Source organism: Pezoporus flaviventris, unplaced genomic scaffold (assembly GCF_033815535.1).
Source record: "Pezoporus flaviventris isolate CSIRO_AGI_PZ_B2104156 unplaced genomic scaffold, CSIRO_AGI_Pfla_v1 ptg000037l, whole genome shotgun sequence".
In the NCBI taxonomy this organism is placed as follows: Eukaryota; Metazoa; Chordata; class Aves; order Psittaciformes; family Psittacidae; genus Pezoporus; species Pezoporus flaviventris.
This window is the reverse complement of record NW_026892585.1, coordinates 19,986,983-20,006,893: the sequence shown is the minus strand read 5'-3', so window position 1 is coordinate 20,006,893 and position 19,911 is coordinate 19,986,983. Positions and strand designations below refer to the sequence as shown.

The window sequence follows — 19,911 nt, the reverse complement described above, 5'->3', positions numbered from 1 at the left end:
GTCTTGGTCACAGATAGAGCCTCAGGCATTTGATTTCCCCCCTCACCCTCCCCAAACAGCTCTATCTCCTGAGGGCTGAACCGATTTCGTTTCATTGAAGTTATATGAAAAGTTACATGGGATTTAGAGACAATTACGCCACATGATCTAATAGTTGGTGTTTGGGGTTCCTGAGAAAGAATAATATGAAAGATATTAAAGTTTGCTGGTTTGGTCTACTTTTCTTCAGGTATTTCATTCAGAGTGAGAAATCAGCTATTTCATTGGTGGGAAAAATTCCTAAGTCAAATAACTTGAAGTATTTTTAGTTTAGGAATGCATATGGGAAAAATGATATGATGTATAATTTATCTCAACAAGTATCTTTCAAACCACCATGAGCTAAATAGGGCTTTATGTTCAGGAGATTGTCTTTTAAAACCCACCTCTGTCTACTGTGGCTCTGGCTGTGCTCACTATCCATTTGTAAATCCTGTACTTTGGGTTCCACTCTACTTTTTCAGTGTTCAGCACAAAATGATACTTTACTCTGTCACCTACCTATGAAAGAACATAATCTAATGGCTTTAAACATATATATGGGATTTTTGTGAATCAAAAATTCTGATATTATGATTGTTTCTGATGTATTGTGTAAGCATTTATGTCTTTATGTACAGGAAATAAAAATGAAAAATGTGGTTCTATTTCAGTAGGAATGCATTTTTCATTTTTGTTATGTATATATACAAAATATGCATATTGTATATATCTATGTATACAAAACCTGTGAGGTTAATCTGAAGGGAAATCCTGTCCCAGTGCATGCAACACTGGCAGAGATTCACAGGGAGATATTTTCATGCCCATTGCTGTGTGCTACCTGTGAGACCAACAGCTGTTGATCTACAGAATGGTAGACTTTCCATCACTCTTCTGTCTGTGCACTTCCCTCCTTCGCTTCTTCCCTCTCTGTGATGCTACCTTTGACCTGGGCTGATTTTGCTCCTTTAGCTTTTATTCTGCCATCCTTCTCCTAACTTAATCACTTCCCAAGTGATCTACCTGTTATTCGATACAACAGCAGAGATTTTACAGCTATCAGAAGAGTGAAGGGATGCTCTGGTAACATGCAATAAGTGTTTTGCACCTAAAATGTGCAAAAATGAATTCCAGTGAATTATTAATAGAATTTGTTGAAGTTGAGCTTTCTCAGTGCTAAATGAAAGACGCATTGCTGCACAGTGCTATCCTCATAGAGTTTACTAGTAGACTCTCTGTCTCTGCTACCTCCCGGCCTCCCCTCCTCCCTGGCAGAGCATGAGGCTCACAAAGTCCTTGGCCAAACCAAAACACCATTGTTATCAGCTCTGTTCCCAGGCCGAAAGTCAAAACACAGTACTGCACCAGCTACCAAGGAGGAGAAAAATGACTGCTACTGCTGAACCCAGGACGTTTCTTTTCCAAGCATGCTTTTGAAAAATGGCATTTTTTAAATTGTTAATGTATTCATCGTAAAAATGAAAATTTCTTTGAAAATCTGTTTGCATTACAGCATTTTTCTGATTAACAACCCTTGGAAATCTGTGCTCATTATACTGTAAACATGACCTTTATAAAAACATCAGAAAAATCGAACTGCAGAATTTGACAGGTCAAGAATATTTTAAATGTCAAAAAGTGTAAAGCTTTAAAATTAATGTGATTTTTAGAATACTTGGCTGGTGCTTGTATTTTTGCTTTATTTCATTTATTTATTGGGAGGCAGGGGAGATTGTTGAGTCTTCGCAGTTAGGATCTGTTGGGAAGCTGTGCCCTTAATGCTGTTCAGCAGCTTCCTCCATGTCATTCAACACTTAGATCCATTCAAGATGGATCCATTCAAGATCCATTCTGTAACAAGATTTTTGCTGAGCCTCTAGCTGGTTAGATCTGGTAGGGTCTAGTAGAAATCTAGTAGAGGCCACTAAGCACATACTCTGACCCACTGTTTAGGAGACATCCATGATGTGCTAGTCAGTAATAGTGCAGTCAGTGTAGCACTGTACGAACGTTTATTTACTTGCTGAAAGATGTAGAGAAGCCCTGTATATGCAGTTATGGGGACGTGTGCATTTGTAACACTGTGCCCTTCCTCTGACTTCATTGAATGGCAGTGCTTCTCTGGAAACACTCATGCTTCCCACACAACTCAAGATGCACCTCAGCTTGACTCTGAATGTAAATGTTTCTGCTGCAGACTGGGAATCATACTGTGGGTAGCTGCTTTATGTGGGAATAACTACCTAAGATGAAGACATTATGGTAATGAGAAGGAAAGGGAAAGCTGTTTTATCTTTCATATCCAGACAAACTTTTCTGTCCTGGCATTAGTGCTTGGGGGTAGGAATGCCTGTATGTATTTCTAGCTCACTCAAGGTAAGGCAGGCTTTTCACTTCCTTGGACTCACTTTCTTACTAAAGAAAGTAGAAATTTATGTAAAACCACATAGGGGAAAGTACATCAGAATATAGAGGCGGGAATACATAGTTTGCCAAAAGAAAAGTGAATTATCAGTGTAGATATGGAGTCATTGGTCCATTCATCTACCATCTAGCATTTATGGTTGGGAAGGAAGAACAGGTTTTGACATTGTCTTTCCTATCATGAAATCTCTCAAGTCTGAGAGAAAATGCATTCAGTTCTCTACTAGACTATCAGAGAAGGCTGTTGCAGTGCTCAGAGCATTAAGTTTAGGGACCTAGGGCTCAAATTCATTCACCTGCCACAGATTCCTGTCTGAGCTGCAAGCGGGTGACTTGCGCTGTCTGCCCTAGGTTCCTAGCTGAAAAATGGGGATAGTTTCTTGCCATATAGGAATGCTCTGAGAATTAATACCAGAATTCCATGGAGTAATATAAAGCTGCTGGGTATTTAACGTTTGTTTTTTTGTTTTGCAAGGCAAATGGAAATGAAAAGCTCATCCATTCTCAGGAGGGAGGAGAGGAGGTTCATGGGCATTTTGCTTGTTTATCTTCTCCAAATCCGTGACACTGGTGGTCTTGGCCTTTCTGATTATCTGGTAGCTACAATGGCTGGTACTTGGTATGGGCAGCTGGTAATAAGCAAGGCAGCCAAATTAGACAATTTCTTGTTGTTTCCTTCTACTGAAAACAGCCAGAACTTTACAGAAAGTGGAACATTCGTTTTGGATCATTTAGTTTTCGGTGATCTGACGGCTTCCAATAGGGGAAAAGAAATCCAGATTTGTCTGACCAACTGGAAAAAATCTCAAAGGATTCTGAAGAGCTCAATTAGGTAGGTCATGTTCCTAAAATAAAAAGCTTAGTTGCTGCCCTTGTGCAATTTATAATCCATAGATGTTGCTTGTAGTGAATTAGTGGAATTCATTGTTCGGCAGTGTTAAGTACTGAAATTCAGATCGTGGGTTATTTTCAGTAGATTTTATGTAATAAAAAAGAAATAATATTTTATTTAGTAAAGTGTTTCCTGTGGGCCATAGCATATTCTTGATATGAGGAGAAGGTGATCATACTTTATGGGGTTTGTGGAGGCTCTGACATTAGCGTCCTTCTGGACCGAAGTAGGTAGCATCTTCATCACTGTGCACTTTGCTCCTGTTCAGAGAGACTGGTCTTTATTGTCTGTAACCTGGGCCCACCTGTCTGTTAATGCAGGAGCAGGAGGGAAGAAGGTAGTGAAAAGGGAGCAGCAGGATTGTCTTCTGAAAGTAAGGACAACAATGAAAGAAGGTAATAGATATCAGTGTATTCATGCAAATTTTCCTAGTCCAGCATCATAGTAGTCATTTCACAGCATTCTGTGAAACAAAAAGAGAAATCTACTCCTTTAGGTTTACAGAGGGGTACATTTTTTAATTAAAATTCTTATATCAGGTTATATGATTTTATTTTACAAAATGCTAGTAAGTGTGGAAAAAAAGACTGAAAACCCTGATATGATGCATGGCCACAGGCTTCTAAAAATACTATTACTAATAAAAAAATTCTTTTTCTAAGCCAACTCACTTTGCAGGAACTGCAGAATAAATATTGTCTCTAGACAAAATAATACTTTGAATAGTAGCAAATGACCAGTGATTCAGACTTTCCAGGTGAATAGTGTGTATGCTGAAAAACACACTCTGTAAGTGAATAGTGCATATTGATCTGTGCCAAACTGAAAGAGTTCTAGTTTGGATTTAAAAAAAAAAAAAAGGGTGGGGGGAAGCAGGAAAGGGGTTTGAAAATATTTGAAAATATTTTTTTAATGAGTAATTTTGAATTGTTTGGATTTGGATGTTTGAAATTTGTCAATATTTAAATAATAAAAGTGGTCAAATATCCAAGTACAAACTATAGAATTTGATTTTGGGTGAAAGAAATGTCTCAGCTGACACAATGATTTTTATTTTTTCCCCCTAATTGTCTTTATTTTTTGGTTTGGGCAGTGAACTGAAAAATCAATTACACTCAGATCTCCACAGCTGAGACAGTGTTGCATTCGTCCTCTTCAAAGTGACTAGCCACTGTTAACATTACTAACAGCAAAACTTATGAAAGGAAAGCTTGTATTGCCACACAGTGTACTTGACCCTCCAGCTGCCTCAAGGAGAGGCAGCAGGATCAAAGCTGGTGTGGTTGGGAGTCCCATTTTGAGGGTGTTTCTTTTCTAGTGAGTTTAAAATACTTAATGCAGTTCCTTTTTTTTTCTTTCTTTTCTGAAACTAAGAGGGATTGTATGAAACAATATGTTTAAATGTGGATGTCCTCATTCTTAAAATATTTTCAGGATTACTTATTGGGATACTTATTATAATGAAAATGCTCTCCAAGATAAAGTCTATGAACCGTACAGGTGTTGAAAGCACTTTAAGATCCTCATTTCCCTTCCTAAAAAAAAAGAAGAAAAAAAAAACTGAAAAAGCACACATGCACACAAACCAACCACAACAAAAACCTTACGCGGAATGGATTTCCTGAGTAATAAATTCTCAACAGACATCATGTGTTTGTTCTCACATGACCTCTTTTCAGTCCATACGGAATACTGTGTAGCCTGTTAAACATTTAAAAGTGTATCTGTTTATGTACATAAAAGGTACAGATTGCCTGTTAGCTACCTTTTGTATGCTGAGTTCATATTTTAGTCATTTGAGTACTATAATAACTACTAATAAGTAGTTGTGATTAGGCAGCTCTTACTACTTATTACAAAACTGAACATACCTTTAAAGTCACAATTCAACAGTTTTTAAGAAAAGTATCTGTTGCAAAAATGAAGACTATCATACAATGATAAAAGGGAGTACCCTAGTGACTATAACTTATGGCAAATTACATTAAGCTAATTCCTAAAAGCCAGATCTACAATTCATGTCACATGGTCTTTTTTTTATATCCCAGAGCAGGTTATTCTGTTTGTCTTTGGATATCTTTAATTTTTCCATTCTATCAGATTCTCTATAGACCTAAGTGGGATATCTAATATTTTAGCTAAAGAATGTTCATTATTCATCATGGCTAGTCTACTGTTCTTAAATGTTTATGTCTTCATTGCCTTTCTGAAAAAAATCTGAAATACACCTTTTATTTGGCCCACTAGCAAACTAAATTTATAATGAAATAAAAGTTCTAGCTGATACTGAGTTACCCAAATATAAGATTCTTTGCATTTATAAGATAGAACATATCCCTTCTTTTTTATACTTTAAAATAGCCTGAATTAGTTTTCTTGAAAATTTTCTAGGGAAAATAAATTTGTTTGGCTCAGGTTCTATCCTAATATATCTTAAGGATATATTGTAATGCTTACTGGGTGTGAACTGTCAAATATTAGGATCCTATATAAAAAAATATTACTGATACTTTTTGAAGTTATCTTTTTAAGTTACCTAGAAGTTAACTTTTAAGTTGGAAACCGGTGATGCGTTCCCAGCTTACTCCACTGAGTCATACCAGCTGAAAGGTTCTCCGAGCTCCTGCCAAGGCAGAATGTGTATATTGTTTTGACGTCAAGTAAGCTGTATGGGGAGAGGCATGAGATGGGGTGGAAAACCTGGGAATTATCTGTATCTTGGAGAAACCAAATTATGATACTGGAAACAGACTCCAGGATGTAAGGGACATTGAACATTACTTTAGGTTGTCTCTGATGTATTTAAAAAGGCTTGTATTTAGATGTAGCCAGAAGGAAAGAATTGCAAAGTAATGAAGGAATCAAAATGGAATTCTGCAGAGATTTGCTTTTTTACTCAGAGTTTATGGTGGTAATAGTTAGTGATGGAAGAACTGCAAAAGATTTAGATTAATGGAGTATTAGTTTAGAGTTCCTGCCCAGTTCACATACCTCCAAGTTCCAAATGCATTTCAAAAAAAATTATCTACATTGTTTGTGTCTGCAGAATTTGGGCTGGATATTTCCTAAGGAGAGACTATTTGAAAATAGAACTGGTGATTCTTTTTCTGGAAACTAAATCTGCAGTTGAGTTTAAAGGTTTGGGAATGAGTGTGCATGAGGAAAGGCTGTGCAGGGGAAGATGCAGCATATCTTTCTCTATAGCCAAGTCACGAAATATAGCAATAAGTGGTTCCAAATTGTTGAGTTGTGTGTTAGGGGACCTGAGGGACAAGGATGTTAACTTCCTCCAGAAACACTAAGAAAACTTGTTATATATTGTCCTGTATATAAAAACAACTCTGCTCTCTTATGTCTGTTTATTTGCATGGGAGACTTTCTTACCAGAAAATGCTATTTCATTGAAAGCAAAAAATTCTCACAGAAGGTGTTATTTTTTTGTAAGGAATTCTGACAGAAATGTCTTTAAGGCCAAAACATCAGCATTTTTAAAGAAATCTGGTTTCTTCTTTTTGGAATTACTTCTCATTTTAAAATGTATTTTCATTTCCGTAGTGAAACATGGTCTCTGATGTCAAAACTGCGGATGAGGGAAAAACGATATTTATTTATATTCCAACTCAAAAAAAAAAAAAAATGACTGCGGAATGAACAGTTTGTGGCTGAACCTGCATGAATCATCTCTTCATCTGAATGTTTATGTTGTCTTTCCTTGGTTCTGGATACAGGCAAGGAAGGTGTTGCAGTGATGAAGTTCATATCATTATGTCATACCAGGTTTCTGAAGAACTGCCTGAACAGGCTATGCAACAGAGTATGAACCTCATGTTGCACACATGGCTTTGTACCACGTAGGCTGTCTGTGCTCAAAGCATAATGCTGTATTGCAGAACAGATTACCTAGTGGTAGGGCAAAATGTCTAGTTCCAACTGGAGATACAGAAGTGCATCCATGTGTAAAAATGCGACTTGATTGACACTAGGGGAGTTCTCAAAAACTGTCTCGATGAGATATAGGAAGGGGCAAAGGTCTGTAGAAAGCTTTTCTTCAGATTTGTTTGCTCACGATTACCTTGGGTGCATACCCAGTGCCTCTGGCCAAGAGTTTATCTTGTCTGTGATTTAAATTGCCTGAAAACTGAAGAAATGAATGATTACTTCAGTCTTGGTTAAAATGCTGAGGTAATGAAGCTTCTACATTGTATTATGTTATTCGTATATTTCCTGAAAAAAAATAAATCTCAAATATCTACAACATTGATCTTGCATTTAAGAGCTGAACGTGCTGCAAAAATTCTTCCTCTTTAGAAAGAAATTAGACTGCAACATCACTAATTTGGGATACTGGAATTAGTAAATATGTTAGTATCCGTCTATTTTAGGTAATTGTAGCATGCTACTCATAAAATGTAACTTCGGGCTTGTACTGGCCTACATTTTGCGGAGACAGTTATATATCTTAAGCCAGGCCGTGCATGCACCTAGGTTTGGCAAGGATGTACATGTGAACTTCAGGTTCAGAGCATCAAGCACAGGCTGTGGACAAAGTCTGTCAGTGGTGTGGGTTGTTACCCTGTCTTTATTGGTCAAAGTGGAACTCCAGGCCTTGCTGGTTGGAAGACTGCAAAAAGGCTGATATTGAATCTTCATTGTATGTTGCACAGCATTGTTGCATCTGCACAGGGAAAGCTGTGAAGCTCTTTCTGTAGAAGCTTAGCATATGTAACACCGAAACAGTCATAAGCAATCCTCATGATCGCTCACCTCGATCCAGTGTTCAGTAATACTACATAACTAAAAAAGATGTATGTTTTGCTGTAGTAATTTTCTAAGCATGCTGTCATCACACAGAGCACCACTTATTTTCAAAGTAAATTCCCCTTTATTAGGTTTAGTGCATCCCTCTTACTTTACCTTCAGTTTGACTTTCTTGGGTATCATGTTTCATCCTATCATCATTTCTGCCCTTTATATTGCCTTCTTTATGATAAGAATTTATCTACGTGTGCTTTTCAAGAACCTTTCCCTGTGGGATTCTACCCTTCCCCATCTCTCTGCTAATGTGTTAGAATGGAAGTAGTTAACGTTGACATTCCCAATGTTGTCCAAAGGTATTTTCAGTTAAGCTGAGTCACAAAAGCAGTTGCCATTGCTTCAGGTTTTCTGTTGCCAATTCTAGACTACATCTCTGCTCATGTTCAATGGAAAGAAGTGCTAAGTTTTGCAGCTATAAACATTAGAGAATTTCTTTCAAGCAAAAGCTCAGATTTCATGGTACCTATCATGTGCTCCATCGTTCAGGGACATGTCTGACACTATTGCAAAAACAGAGAAAACAGAGAGCAGCTGTGCTTCTGAACATACTCATTTTCTGTGCCACTCTAGCCAGGACTGTGGTAGATTTTAAACTCCGTTCCAGGGGCTGTGAGTTCCAGCCAAGGTCCTGCAGAGTTGGCTGAATTTTTCCATTTAAAGTGTGTTCTTGTCCCCAGATGACTTTGTGCAGCCCTGGCTGGCAGTGGCAGGTGTGTGAGCGCCTAGTCATGCCACAGGGAAGGATCACAGAATGGAAATATTTTATCCTTCATAGCATGGTATCCTAGGAGAGAATGGGATAGCACTGCTGATGCTCTAGGTAATCCAAACCTATGAGTCTTTCCTCCATAGCATGGAGATGATACACTCAATGAGCTGGGTCCCCAAGCACAGATGGTATTTCTCAGTCTAGTCTGCATTTTCATCTGTGAGCTGTAGGATATTTAACCTGCTTCAGATTCTTCGCTATTACCAGGCAAATGCTCACCTTGGCATTTCTGTGATTCTGTACAATCTCAGGTGTAACTCAAACACTTATTGAGGTTTATATTAGTAGGAGAGATTTCTTCCCTTCATTATATGTGAGAGAAAAAATATTTCCAGCATCTAAAAAAATGACTTCTTTGGTCTTTCCTATTCAGAGAGAGTAAGATTGGCATGTTCCACACTACCCTATCATCATTCTGACCTGTTCAGTTTATTTTTATGCTGGTTTTGTAATAAGTCCATGGGAATGTAACAATTGCCAATCTAATCGCAATCATTAAATACTTGATTCTATGATGGTGAGCTATGGAAAGCAGAGCTGCTTGCTCTCTGCTTTTCTGTTGCTCATATCCTTAGCAGCTGCATTCAAAGAGTGGTTTGCTACACTTTCAAATTGAGGAAAATGTAAAAATTAGTCCAAAAATAGCAGTTACTCTATGGTAAAACCTACCGTGAGCTTGGAGCGAACCCTCATCCAATACCTTTAGTTTACTAGTGGATAATGTTTTCCTTTCAATGATTTTTAGTGAAATCTTTCACACAGGACCTGAAATTTGGCAAAAAACAGTCTTTGAAAATTTGGCTCCAACTGATTTTATACCTAGAAGCAGAACTGTGGATGATCTGTTACAACTGTTTAATGAAATCCTGTGCTGTTAACCCTCATTTAGACATATTTAATGGCAAACCTTGTTAGCAGATTTGCTGGCCAAATACACAGAGATTCTGTATATCATTCTGACTGTATCTGGTCTTTTAAAGAATGTATGCAGCTTGTCTAATGAAGTGTCTGTATGCATGAAAGGAAAAGAAAAAGATTCTGGCTCTCTTCCCTCTGTTGGTCTGTCTGCCTGTGTCTCTGTTCAGTCAGTAGTGTAAAACTCCCCTTTTTTTTTTGTTTTAAAATGTTTCTTGTATTCTTACAAGCAGGTTTTTACAGTCTGCTGCCTGCCTCTCAGTTTAGAAGAACACTGACATATTTTAGCAGTTTCCTAGGATCCAAGTAGTCTTTAATTAACAGGGAATTGATGTTTTGGAGTGCAACCAAAACATGGGAGACATTGGAAGCAAGAGAACAGTCTTGGATCTTTACAGTTTCTAGCTGGCTGTGGCAAGGAACAGACAAATAAGTAAAATAGGGTCCACTGCAAACAGGTAGTGACTTATTGGTATGCAAGAGGATTTCTTCATTTGCATCATGTTCCCACAGAGCTAATGGTTGGTACCATTAGCCAGCAGGAACTTTCTGCTGCACAGAGCCTGAATCGGCTCCATCCCTTGCAAGAGCAGAAAATGTTTATCGGTACCTTCCCATAAGCAGGACTGTGGCTGCTGAAACTGTTCTGAATTTAGATTTGTATTGATCAGCTGTTGAGGCAGCAAGGTATGTCGTGTTTGTGACGTTTAGGTTGACTCTGAAGATGTAAGGCTTTGGAGGGTTGAGCAATAGGGTTGGGATGAAGCACTGAAATCACAGAAGAATGGGACTAGCTGAAGTTGTAAAAGGAAGTCAGACATACACTGAACTATATTATTCCAGATAATCCAGGGAGGGAAGTTGTTTATTAGTTAATTTTAAACAATAGTAGACTGATACCTGAGGCAATTACTGGCAAAAAATTATAACCGTCACTGAGGCAACTGTGCTGTTTTTCAGTAATGGCATAATTTGTGGTCAAATAAAAATGTATTTCTTTAATCCAGTATTGGCTTTTTATTGTTGCTTTTTGGGGTTGGCTCTTTTCTTCTTCCCCTTAATCACAGTACTTGCTGAATGCTTCTGTCTCTTTTTACACATAGGTGGTACATGCCAGAGCCCTGCTCTTCCAGCCCTAGTGCGTCCTCCTGCTCCACCTTTGCAGCCATCGCTGGATATTAAACCATTTCTTCCATTTCCTCTGGACACTGCTGCAGCAGTCAATCTCTTCCCCAATTTCAATGCAGTGAGTATGCTCCTAACAGTTACTGTCTACCTCGGTGAGCCACAGTTTCCATGGAAGACTCAAGAGGGCACAAAGTAGAATTTTATGTACTCAATTAAACCTGGAATATTGTCTCCTTTACTGAGGGCCAGATAGCTCTTTCAGATACACTGCTAGACCATAAATTAAAGCCTAGCTGAGTGCTAGTCAGAAGTAATATAGAAGGAAAAAACTATATGATCCCAAGTGACATTCAGTAAAGTTGCAGGCCATATTCAGTCCCAGGGCTTGTGAGTTTCTCATTTTAATTTAAGATGGGCAGAGTTTCACTAGCTTACAGTTTGCTGCATCTTTCAGAGAGTGAAACTCTCAGGCTGATGGCATTCTACCTCCCATCTCCAGCAAGCTTCCTGAGAAATACTTAAAATACATAAATTGGAGGGGCTACAAAAGATAAGACCATTGGCACAATTAAAATAAGAATGAGAACGGCATTAGCTGGTATATAAGCTATTCACTGGCAAACAATCCAGTGTATTTTTTTTCAGGTTAGGTTACGTGGTTTCTCACGATTTAGGTTAAAACAAGGTTAGTTATTTTTTTAATATTTTTTTTTTTGTCATACGGTGATTACAGAAATCTTATTTGTCCCTAAGTATTTTCATTATTTTACTGACATTTGTCACTAATGTTTCAATTTTCCTGTTTCTGTCTGAGATATTTAATGCTTTAAAAAAAAAAGTCTGTATTGTTTTTATGCTTATTTTGACTTGATAGAATTATGCCCCTTTTTAATTTGAATGAACTCTGGGAAGTCCTTTTCCTTGTCTACATATACTAGATATACGGAAAAAAAAAGAAAAAAAAGTGTGCGATTACCTACTTTGAGAGACAGAGAGGAGTGGAATTTGCCATGCCAAAACAATTCTAATTAACATGTGAAAACCTTAATTACAGTAATTGCAAGTAGCAAAAGAACATGCCCATTCTAAAAGCAAATTTTAGTAATCAATAGCAAATTTCCATAATTAAATGTTCAATTATTTGCCTTTTATGGGTGTTCATTTTACTTTCAAGTAATTAAAATGAACTAATTGTAAAAAGTATTTATGCAGTCTTAAATTCAGGCAATTAACAGCATCAATAGAGATCAGAGAAACTATAAGCTGTAAGTCTTAAAATGCTCAGAAACAATGTCATGGAATTCTTACCAAAAAACTATAAGATTTTAAACTTTATATAGGTCTACAGCAGAGTTTCAAGTACTAGTGGTTTTAATCAAGTTACTAGTAACTCGGACTTATTCAGAAGTTTTAGGGGAGGGGTTTTCACCAGTTTTGCTTTGTGATCACTGTTTATATTTAATGCAGTAGGCCAGCTGAATTTTTAGAAATTGCCTATTAGATTTACGGAGGTTTCCTGTCAGGATTTTCCATAGTTTGGAGTCATTTGATTGTTTTGCTAATAGTTTAACTCTGCTTAATTCAAATGCAATTTTAATAGTGGATTTTAATAAATAGTTGATAAGCTTGTGTTCTTCCATAGACTTGCTGAGCTTGTGTTCTTCCATAGATTTGCTGGTTGTTTTTTTTTCTTACAATGACTGATTTTATACTGCAGGTATTTTTGGGGAGGGTGGGAGGAATAGAAGGTGTGCTCATATTAATTTGTAAGTAAGAAAGTAAGAAAAACCCTGTTTTTCCTGAACATCATCTTAGTAGTATATCATTTGGTATAAGCACTGTTGTTGGATTTTACGGACTTCTTCCCTCTTCAGTTTTTCAGTAAACTGAGCCTATGTTTCAAGAGTGAGACTAGCAGCCCCTTTTTAACAGCACTCTGAACTTCATTCCCATGCAAAGAACTGCTTCCTGTGATGTGTGGCTGTCTGTCAAATCCACCTTTGATCAATATGTCAGTCCTGAATGTGAGGATGCTATAATCACAGCTGGTGTCACCTGCCTTGCTGCTCATTGCCTTTGCCTTGCAACGTGACCTTTGCCTTCTTGTCATGTGTGCTGACATGCAGCATCATCCTCAGTGTTCCCATTTTCATTCTGAATGGTGTATTACTGAACGCTGCTATGTTTAGCCCATATGCCAGAACTGGTTAATGACATCCTCCAAACATGTAGGCTAGCTGAGAAGTTCTACATGTTTCCAGCTCTTTCCAAGCTGGCAAATCTTTTGGGTACACATCAGCTGCTCTGAGCATTATCAGCCTAAGGAGAAGGTAATGTCTGACACAGGCGTCGTGTATGTGGATGTGAGACACAAAACAAGTGTTTAACCCCAAAGTTATCTTTGTAAATAGGCATGCTCATGAACAATTGTAGCTGTTGATAATACTGTATATTCATTGACAGTCCTACACAGTGTCAGCAGAAAAGCATTTATGTTCTATGGCTGAACCAAAGTCAAGCAGGTGATCAGTAAAAGAACATCTGAAGTGGATATTCTTTTAATAATTCGCTTTACCCTTGATTGAGACATCAAGGTCATAGATTGTGTTTTAGGAAATGGACTTCTAGAAACTTCTTGACCCTCTCACAGTTCCACAGGAACTGATGAGTTTGTAGCATGTTCAGACTATTTCCCAAGAGACTAGAAAAGTCCAAAGTTTTGGCCATTTACAGGCCACAAGAGCCTTCACTTGAGAGGAGCATGATCAAGGAGAAGCTTCAGTAAAAATTCAGTCATGTTTCAGAGGAAGAAAAGGTGGTCTCTCTTTATGGCAATCTGAACTCAAGAGTTTGGTTCTCATAGGCATGAAATGTCTGAGCTAATCAGGCTAAGGTCACAAAAGATAATGGAAGAAAATGGGCAATTTGTCTTTTTTTGTCTCTTTTATGTGGAGAAAAATACAGAAGTTTGGTTGCAATGCAGGCAACCTATATGTCTACTTTGGCATGAGGTGAGTGAACTCTGAAAGTTCTCATTCATCTCCTTTTGGACAGGGTTTTGATGAACCATGTCCAGTGGAAGGTGTCTCTGCCTGTAGCAGGGCATTGAAACTAGATCATCTTTAAGGTCCCTCCCAGCCCAAACCATTCTGTGATTCTGTGCTCTCTGTTGACTATAATGAGGGACCAGCTCAGCTGCATCTGCATTTAGTTAGATGAATCCCACATTTGGGACAGGTCATAAGCTATTCACAGCTGATATATTAAATTCCACTCAGAAATCAGATGACAGAAGTGCTAACATTGAATGTTTACAGAGGAATGCTCTGATTTATCAAGCAGCTAAGCTTCTAATTTTATCTAAGGACAATTTTAAGGGAATTTGGGGATTCAGATGAACTGTATAGAAATATCAGGAGAGGTGAAAGCAAAAGTAACTTAACCAGTGGAGAATTTCAAGCACATAAAAAAGAACTAACAAAACCAAATACTGATCTTAAGTATCAAAAATAATAATGCTAAGGTGTTGCATTTTGTAACAATTTTTACACTGCATTTCAATTTATTACAAACGTAAGATTATTACTGATGATTTTGCTGTAAAGCAAGCTCAGTTTTTGCTGGCCACCTTTGAAGAAAACATTCAGCACTGATTTCAGAGAATACAAGAGATAACATGGGGTGTTCAAACCTTTATCAGTAATATCTTTGGACACTGAGGAGAGGTAGAAATAAAGGGAGTAACCTAAGAAATGCTGGGAAAATAACGTGAACCTTTGAACCATTCCACTTGAGGAAGAACTTTTTATATAAGAAAGTATAAAGCAAACATAGCCATTAACAATCTGGTTAGCTGAACATTTGCAGGTGCTTAGCTCTTAATTCTGAAGCAAATGGGTACCCTCAAGTCCTATATAAAAAGAAATTTTAACAACACAGCTGTTTAAACTGAAAACAGCCCAGTGGTGCAGACCCTGAAAAATCACAAGTTCATTGCAAGTTTTTCTGGTATAAAAGGATGAATCAAGTGTATGGGATTTAAACTGCTAAATTTTATGAATGAAAGAAACTACAACTATAAAAAATGCTTGTGTAGCCTTTTAAAATATGATTTGAAGATTGTCAGAGAAATAGAAAAATAAATATTCTATTCTGAAACATGTTTGGGATCATTTAGCAAACATTTGGTATACTTCTACTTTTTCATCTTCAGATTGAGACAGCCTAAGTCTGTGTGCTTCTGAGAACTGGTTCTTGGAGAAACAAAGCTTTAGCAGTTGTATTGAATACGTGCTGGTCCGTGGGTGCATGTGAATGTGCATATGTAGTGTTTCTGTTCATAAGCCAGTGGTTGGTTGCAAAGAAGTTTCACAAAGCGTCAAAGTCTAGAAGTAATTAACTTGTAGGAAAACATTTGCATTTATATGAGTCCCTGGACTAAAAGGAAATGCTTCATTTTGCTGAACATCAGTGTCAGCCCTAAGTTATCCTCCCATAGAAAAAAACCTCAGATCTCTTTCACGGTCTCCAAATCCCATCATCCTCAAAGCACAGGTGTATCAGAATCCAGGTTTTGCTTATTTTTTAAGCTCTCAGAATTACATATTTCATCTTCCTGAGAGACAGAATTTAGTTTACAAATCCAGGACTTTTGCTGTTACTAGGGGGAAAATCAGACAGTGCATTCCACTCCTTGTCCATTTATTCTTTGAAGGATATGCTGACCATTTTTCTGAAAGAAATCTAAAAAATATATTACACTTTGTAGACTGTAGGATGAGCATAATCTCTGTTGGAAAAAGTCCACAATGTTGAAGATATGAGTAAGTGCTTGCAAGCGGAAATAGGGATGTTGCTTGAAAAGCTCCATCCTAACTCCACATTAATGCCTGATCTCCCCTTGTTGCCAGTGAAAAGTTTCCCAAGTTTCCAAGGAAGTATCCTGTTGGAAAGAAACGTGATAAAAATATAGACTAGAAATGTATGACTTGGAAGAGCAGTGGCAATGTCAGAACTGTACTAAACTGAACTCTTACTCTACATACATTTCTTTTTCATGATCCTCCTGTGGTAATCCTTGTTCAGTCCCCTGATTTTTACTGTTTGCTTGCTTGACACCAGTAGCCCCAGGTGCAATATTGAAGCCTCAGTTTTTCACCTTCCCCCAGTAGAGGTTTGTCATAGGAGAGGGAGGTAACAGGGGCCATCGCCTAAAGGTTAGGGCTCCAGCAGAAGCTTGGCTTAGGGTACCAGTGTAGTACTCCTTTCCAAAAACTAGCCTGTGCAACATGCTAGCCGCACAAAGGCTGCATTCTCCATTTACAGAGGCAAAGCTTGTGTTTGTAGGTATTGGTAGCAGGAAATTATGGCTGGCTTGTTTCACTGGGAGCTGCTTTTCTCCCTGCTCTGGTCTTGCTGTCAGGCTCTGCCTGGCCTGCTGATAAACACTGAGCTAGCTCAAACAGAGTTCATGGTTGGTTGGGGAATGCATTCTTCTCCCATTGTGTCCAGACAACTGAAAGGAACAGACAGTGTAGAAACCCTGCTTGCTGACAAGTATTTCTGGGAAGGTTATGCCAGGAAATGCGGAGAAAAACCTGTCAAAAAGCTGCCAGAAGACATTTTGAAAAACTTTTCCTTCGGCTCTTGTCCCAGATAGTTTTTTATCTAGAAAAGAGATACGTGCTGCAGAAATGGTGTGCTAATTTTCTGGATGTTATGAATAAGATGTTACTTTTGATAGTGAAGCGTGGAGGAGGAATCTGAAATACATGTTAGTTTTTCTAAACACTAGCAGCCTGAAATTCACAAAATAAACCCAGTGATTTTCTGTGTCTCTACGTAGTGGTTTTGTTCTATGTTTTCTTACTTAATTGAGCAGAGGAGCATAACGAGACTACCTTTCCTTATCTTATACAGTCCTTTTAAGTTCAGTAGTGATGACATGCTGTCAGAATGCTTTGTTTCTAGAAGAGAATTGTCGGTAACAACACAATGGCCTCAGTTTCATGTGAATCAAAGTGGAATACTGCATATATAGAAGAACCTGACAGTAAAAATACAGTCTGTGCTATTTTAATGTTATTTCCATGAGAAGGACCTTTATCAGGTGGAGAACTGTACTGCACCAAATTGTTAATTTATCAAAGGGAATTATTGCTTCTGGGGGTGTTCCTTGCATGGCTGCTCATTCACACATGTCTAGAAACAGAGGGTTTGGCTTCCTCTTTTCCATAGCACTGCAACTGAGCTGTAAGATAGCTCTACTCTTCTTTTTGGTCTATATCTGTAGTGCTGTTTAGCTGAATATTTTTCAAAGTAGGGAAGACTGCAAAAATAATGCTTGGGTTCAGGAATTCTTTATTATAATAACATTTTCATCACTGCCCAGGACATATAATTAGGAAGTCTGCAGGGGAAGAAGAGGGATTAGAGAATGAGCAAACACAAGAAAATTCTGGCAATTAAGATGTTTTTATTTGGTGCTTGCAAAACAGGAATGAATCAACATCAGTATGAAATACTCGGTTATTTGAATTGGCCAGATTTATTTGCTGTACGTATAAATCCTTAATCTACACCCTGGGCTCTATTTGAAAGAACAGTAAATCTCTGATTCTCTGCTGCAGAGGAAGTGTTCACAACTCAGGAGACATGGTGAAATTAAGCTTTTCGTCTTTTTCCAGTTTCGAGTCATTTCTGGGCGGATGCAGATCTCCAGGAGTACTCTGTCTGCCTGTTCTTATATATGGTCTATGCTCTTTGTCACAGACAGGGAACAGAGCTCATATTCAGACTTTGTATAAATGAATGTTCCTGCAACCCTCAGGTAACTTTCCCATGGCTGCCTGTCATTGTATGACTGTTGTTTTTCCACTGAAGAGTGACTGGGGAGTAGTGTCTCAGCTCCCTAGGAGTTGTCTCCAGAATGATTGCTTTTATTTATTTTGGACTTGATGTGTCGTAAAGGAACATCTTACTAAATCTAGCCTTAATCCCTTTGCAACCTCTTTTGCAATCTCCTCCAAAAATTTTTGACCTCTGCTTGCAACTTACAGCTGGGACTCCTTCAAGTTTCAACCCAGGTATCAGCAAAAGTTTGTTTCTTATGTTTCTCTGAGCATTACTTTACATTTTAGCAGCACCTTTTGCCCTGGTTTTGGAATTGCTTTTGTTGGGCCCATGGCAGTGGGGTTGGACTAGATGATCTTTAAAGGTCCTTTCCAACCCAGCCCTTTCTGTGATTCCTCACAACTTACTTGAACATTTTTTGGATTATGTTCCAATTAGGGAATTAGCAGTCTCCTATGCTTATGATGAGCAGCTATCACCCCTTTCCACACAGAATACTGCAGTCTTTATAGCTTAGAGGAGTTCACTCATGGGCGCAAATGCGTAGATATAATAAAAAAATCCATTATAAAGTTTTATTTTTATTTAAATTAAATTTGTACCAAGGGTGCTCCAACCTTCTGTGATAGGTTTCAGTATAAATTCAGGTTTCTAGGATGCACATTCTCCTGGGGAAGCAAATGTTAAGATTATCTCAAAATAGCCTAAGTTTATGTCATTTCACCTTGCTGAACATTGTAATACCTATCCTTGAATTCATCTCTGTAATAGTAATGTGGTTGTAAACTAACCAACCATACCTGTTTCCCAGTTGCTGCCCAGTTTTATGTGTGTCTTTGGTAAATCTGTTTTGATTTATCCTGAAGACATATTTCCAGTATGTATATATGGAACACATCACATATGTTGAACCTTCTCCAGCTACCATCTCTGTTGGAATTCAGCTCTGTGGCCTTATTCAAGGTCCTCGCAGATGTCTTTCTGGTGGTCATTTGGCAATTGCCGCCTGCAGATTGTATTTACTTTGTGGTCATGAGTAGGATGTTGTTCTTCGCACATGCTGAGCATATAGCATGTGCACTTCCACCATCTCTCTGATAGCACACAGCTTCTTTAGGATTTTTCTAGCAGTATTTCACTCTCCAGTCAGTCAGCACCTTACGGCTGAAGAACAGACATTTGTGCTGTTTCTTTTGCCATGTGAGAATGGGTGGACTTCTAACTAGCCTCCACTAATTTTTATGACCATAATTAACAGAAAAGGTCTGAGGCAGAAGCTTCCTGTTTGTATAAGCTCATGACTACACTATTAGATAAATGGCCCATCTCATGCCTCTCCCAGTATAGCTTGAGGTCAAAACGATATACGCATTCTGCCTTGACAGGAACTCGGAGGACCTTTCAGTTGGTATAGAATCATAGACTCATAGAATAGTTAGGGTTGGAAAGGACCTTAAGATCATCCAGTTCCAACCCCACTGCTATGGGCCAGGACGCCTCACACTAAACCATGTCACCCACGGCTTTGTCCAGCCTAGCCTTGAACACTGCCAGGGATGGAGCATTCACAACCTCCCTGGGCAACCCATTCCAGTGCCTCACCACCCTAACAATAAAGAACTTCTTCTTTATATCTAACCCGAACTTCCCCTGTTTTTGTTTAAACCCATTGCTGCTTATCCTGTCATTAGTCCCTGATGAAGAGTCCCTCTCATTGTAGGCCCTCTTCAGATACCGGAAGGCTGCTATGAGGTCTCCACGCAGCCTTCTCTTCTCCAGGCTGAACAGCTCCAACCTTCTCAGCCTGTCTTTGTATGGGAGGTGCTTGACCCCCTTGATTATGAAGGCGTTTTTGTGAGCAGTGTTGTAGGTGCCACATGATCTCTAGATGGGGAGCTCCACATATCTAAAAATGATGCATAGCAAGCTTTGTTTTCTGAGTTTTTGTTTTGGTTTTGGTTTTACTTTATTGGTTTCTTGTTATTGTTAATCAATAGGATCTAAATATCTCACATACTTGTTTGTGTAACTGACAGTTACTAATACCGAAACAGTAGACTTTCTGAGCTATCTCATCCTGCCTTACACATTTGCT

At 38.3% G+C, this 19,911-nt stretch overlaps 1 protein-coding gene across 4 annotated transcripts in view; it reads left to right on the top strand.

Annotated features, from left to right (window-relative positions):
* ZNF385D (zinc finger protein 385D) overlaps positions 1–19,911 on the top strand; it is a 415,511-nt gene that overhangs the window by 275,397 nt on the left and 120,203 nt on the right. For all 4 annotated transcript variants that reach the window (XM_061464924.1, XM_061464925.1, XM_061464927.1 and 1 more), the window contains one exon: positions 10,940–11,082. In XM_061464924.1, coding sequence (XP_061320908.1) covers positions 10,940–11,082 — 143 coding nt within the window. The remainder of the gene's footprint in view (positions 1–10,939; positions 11,083–19,911) is intronic.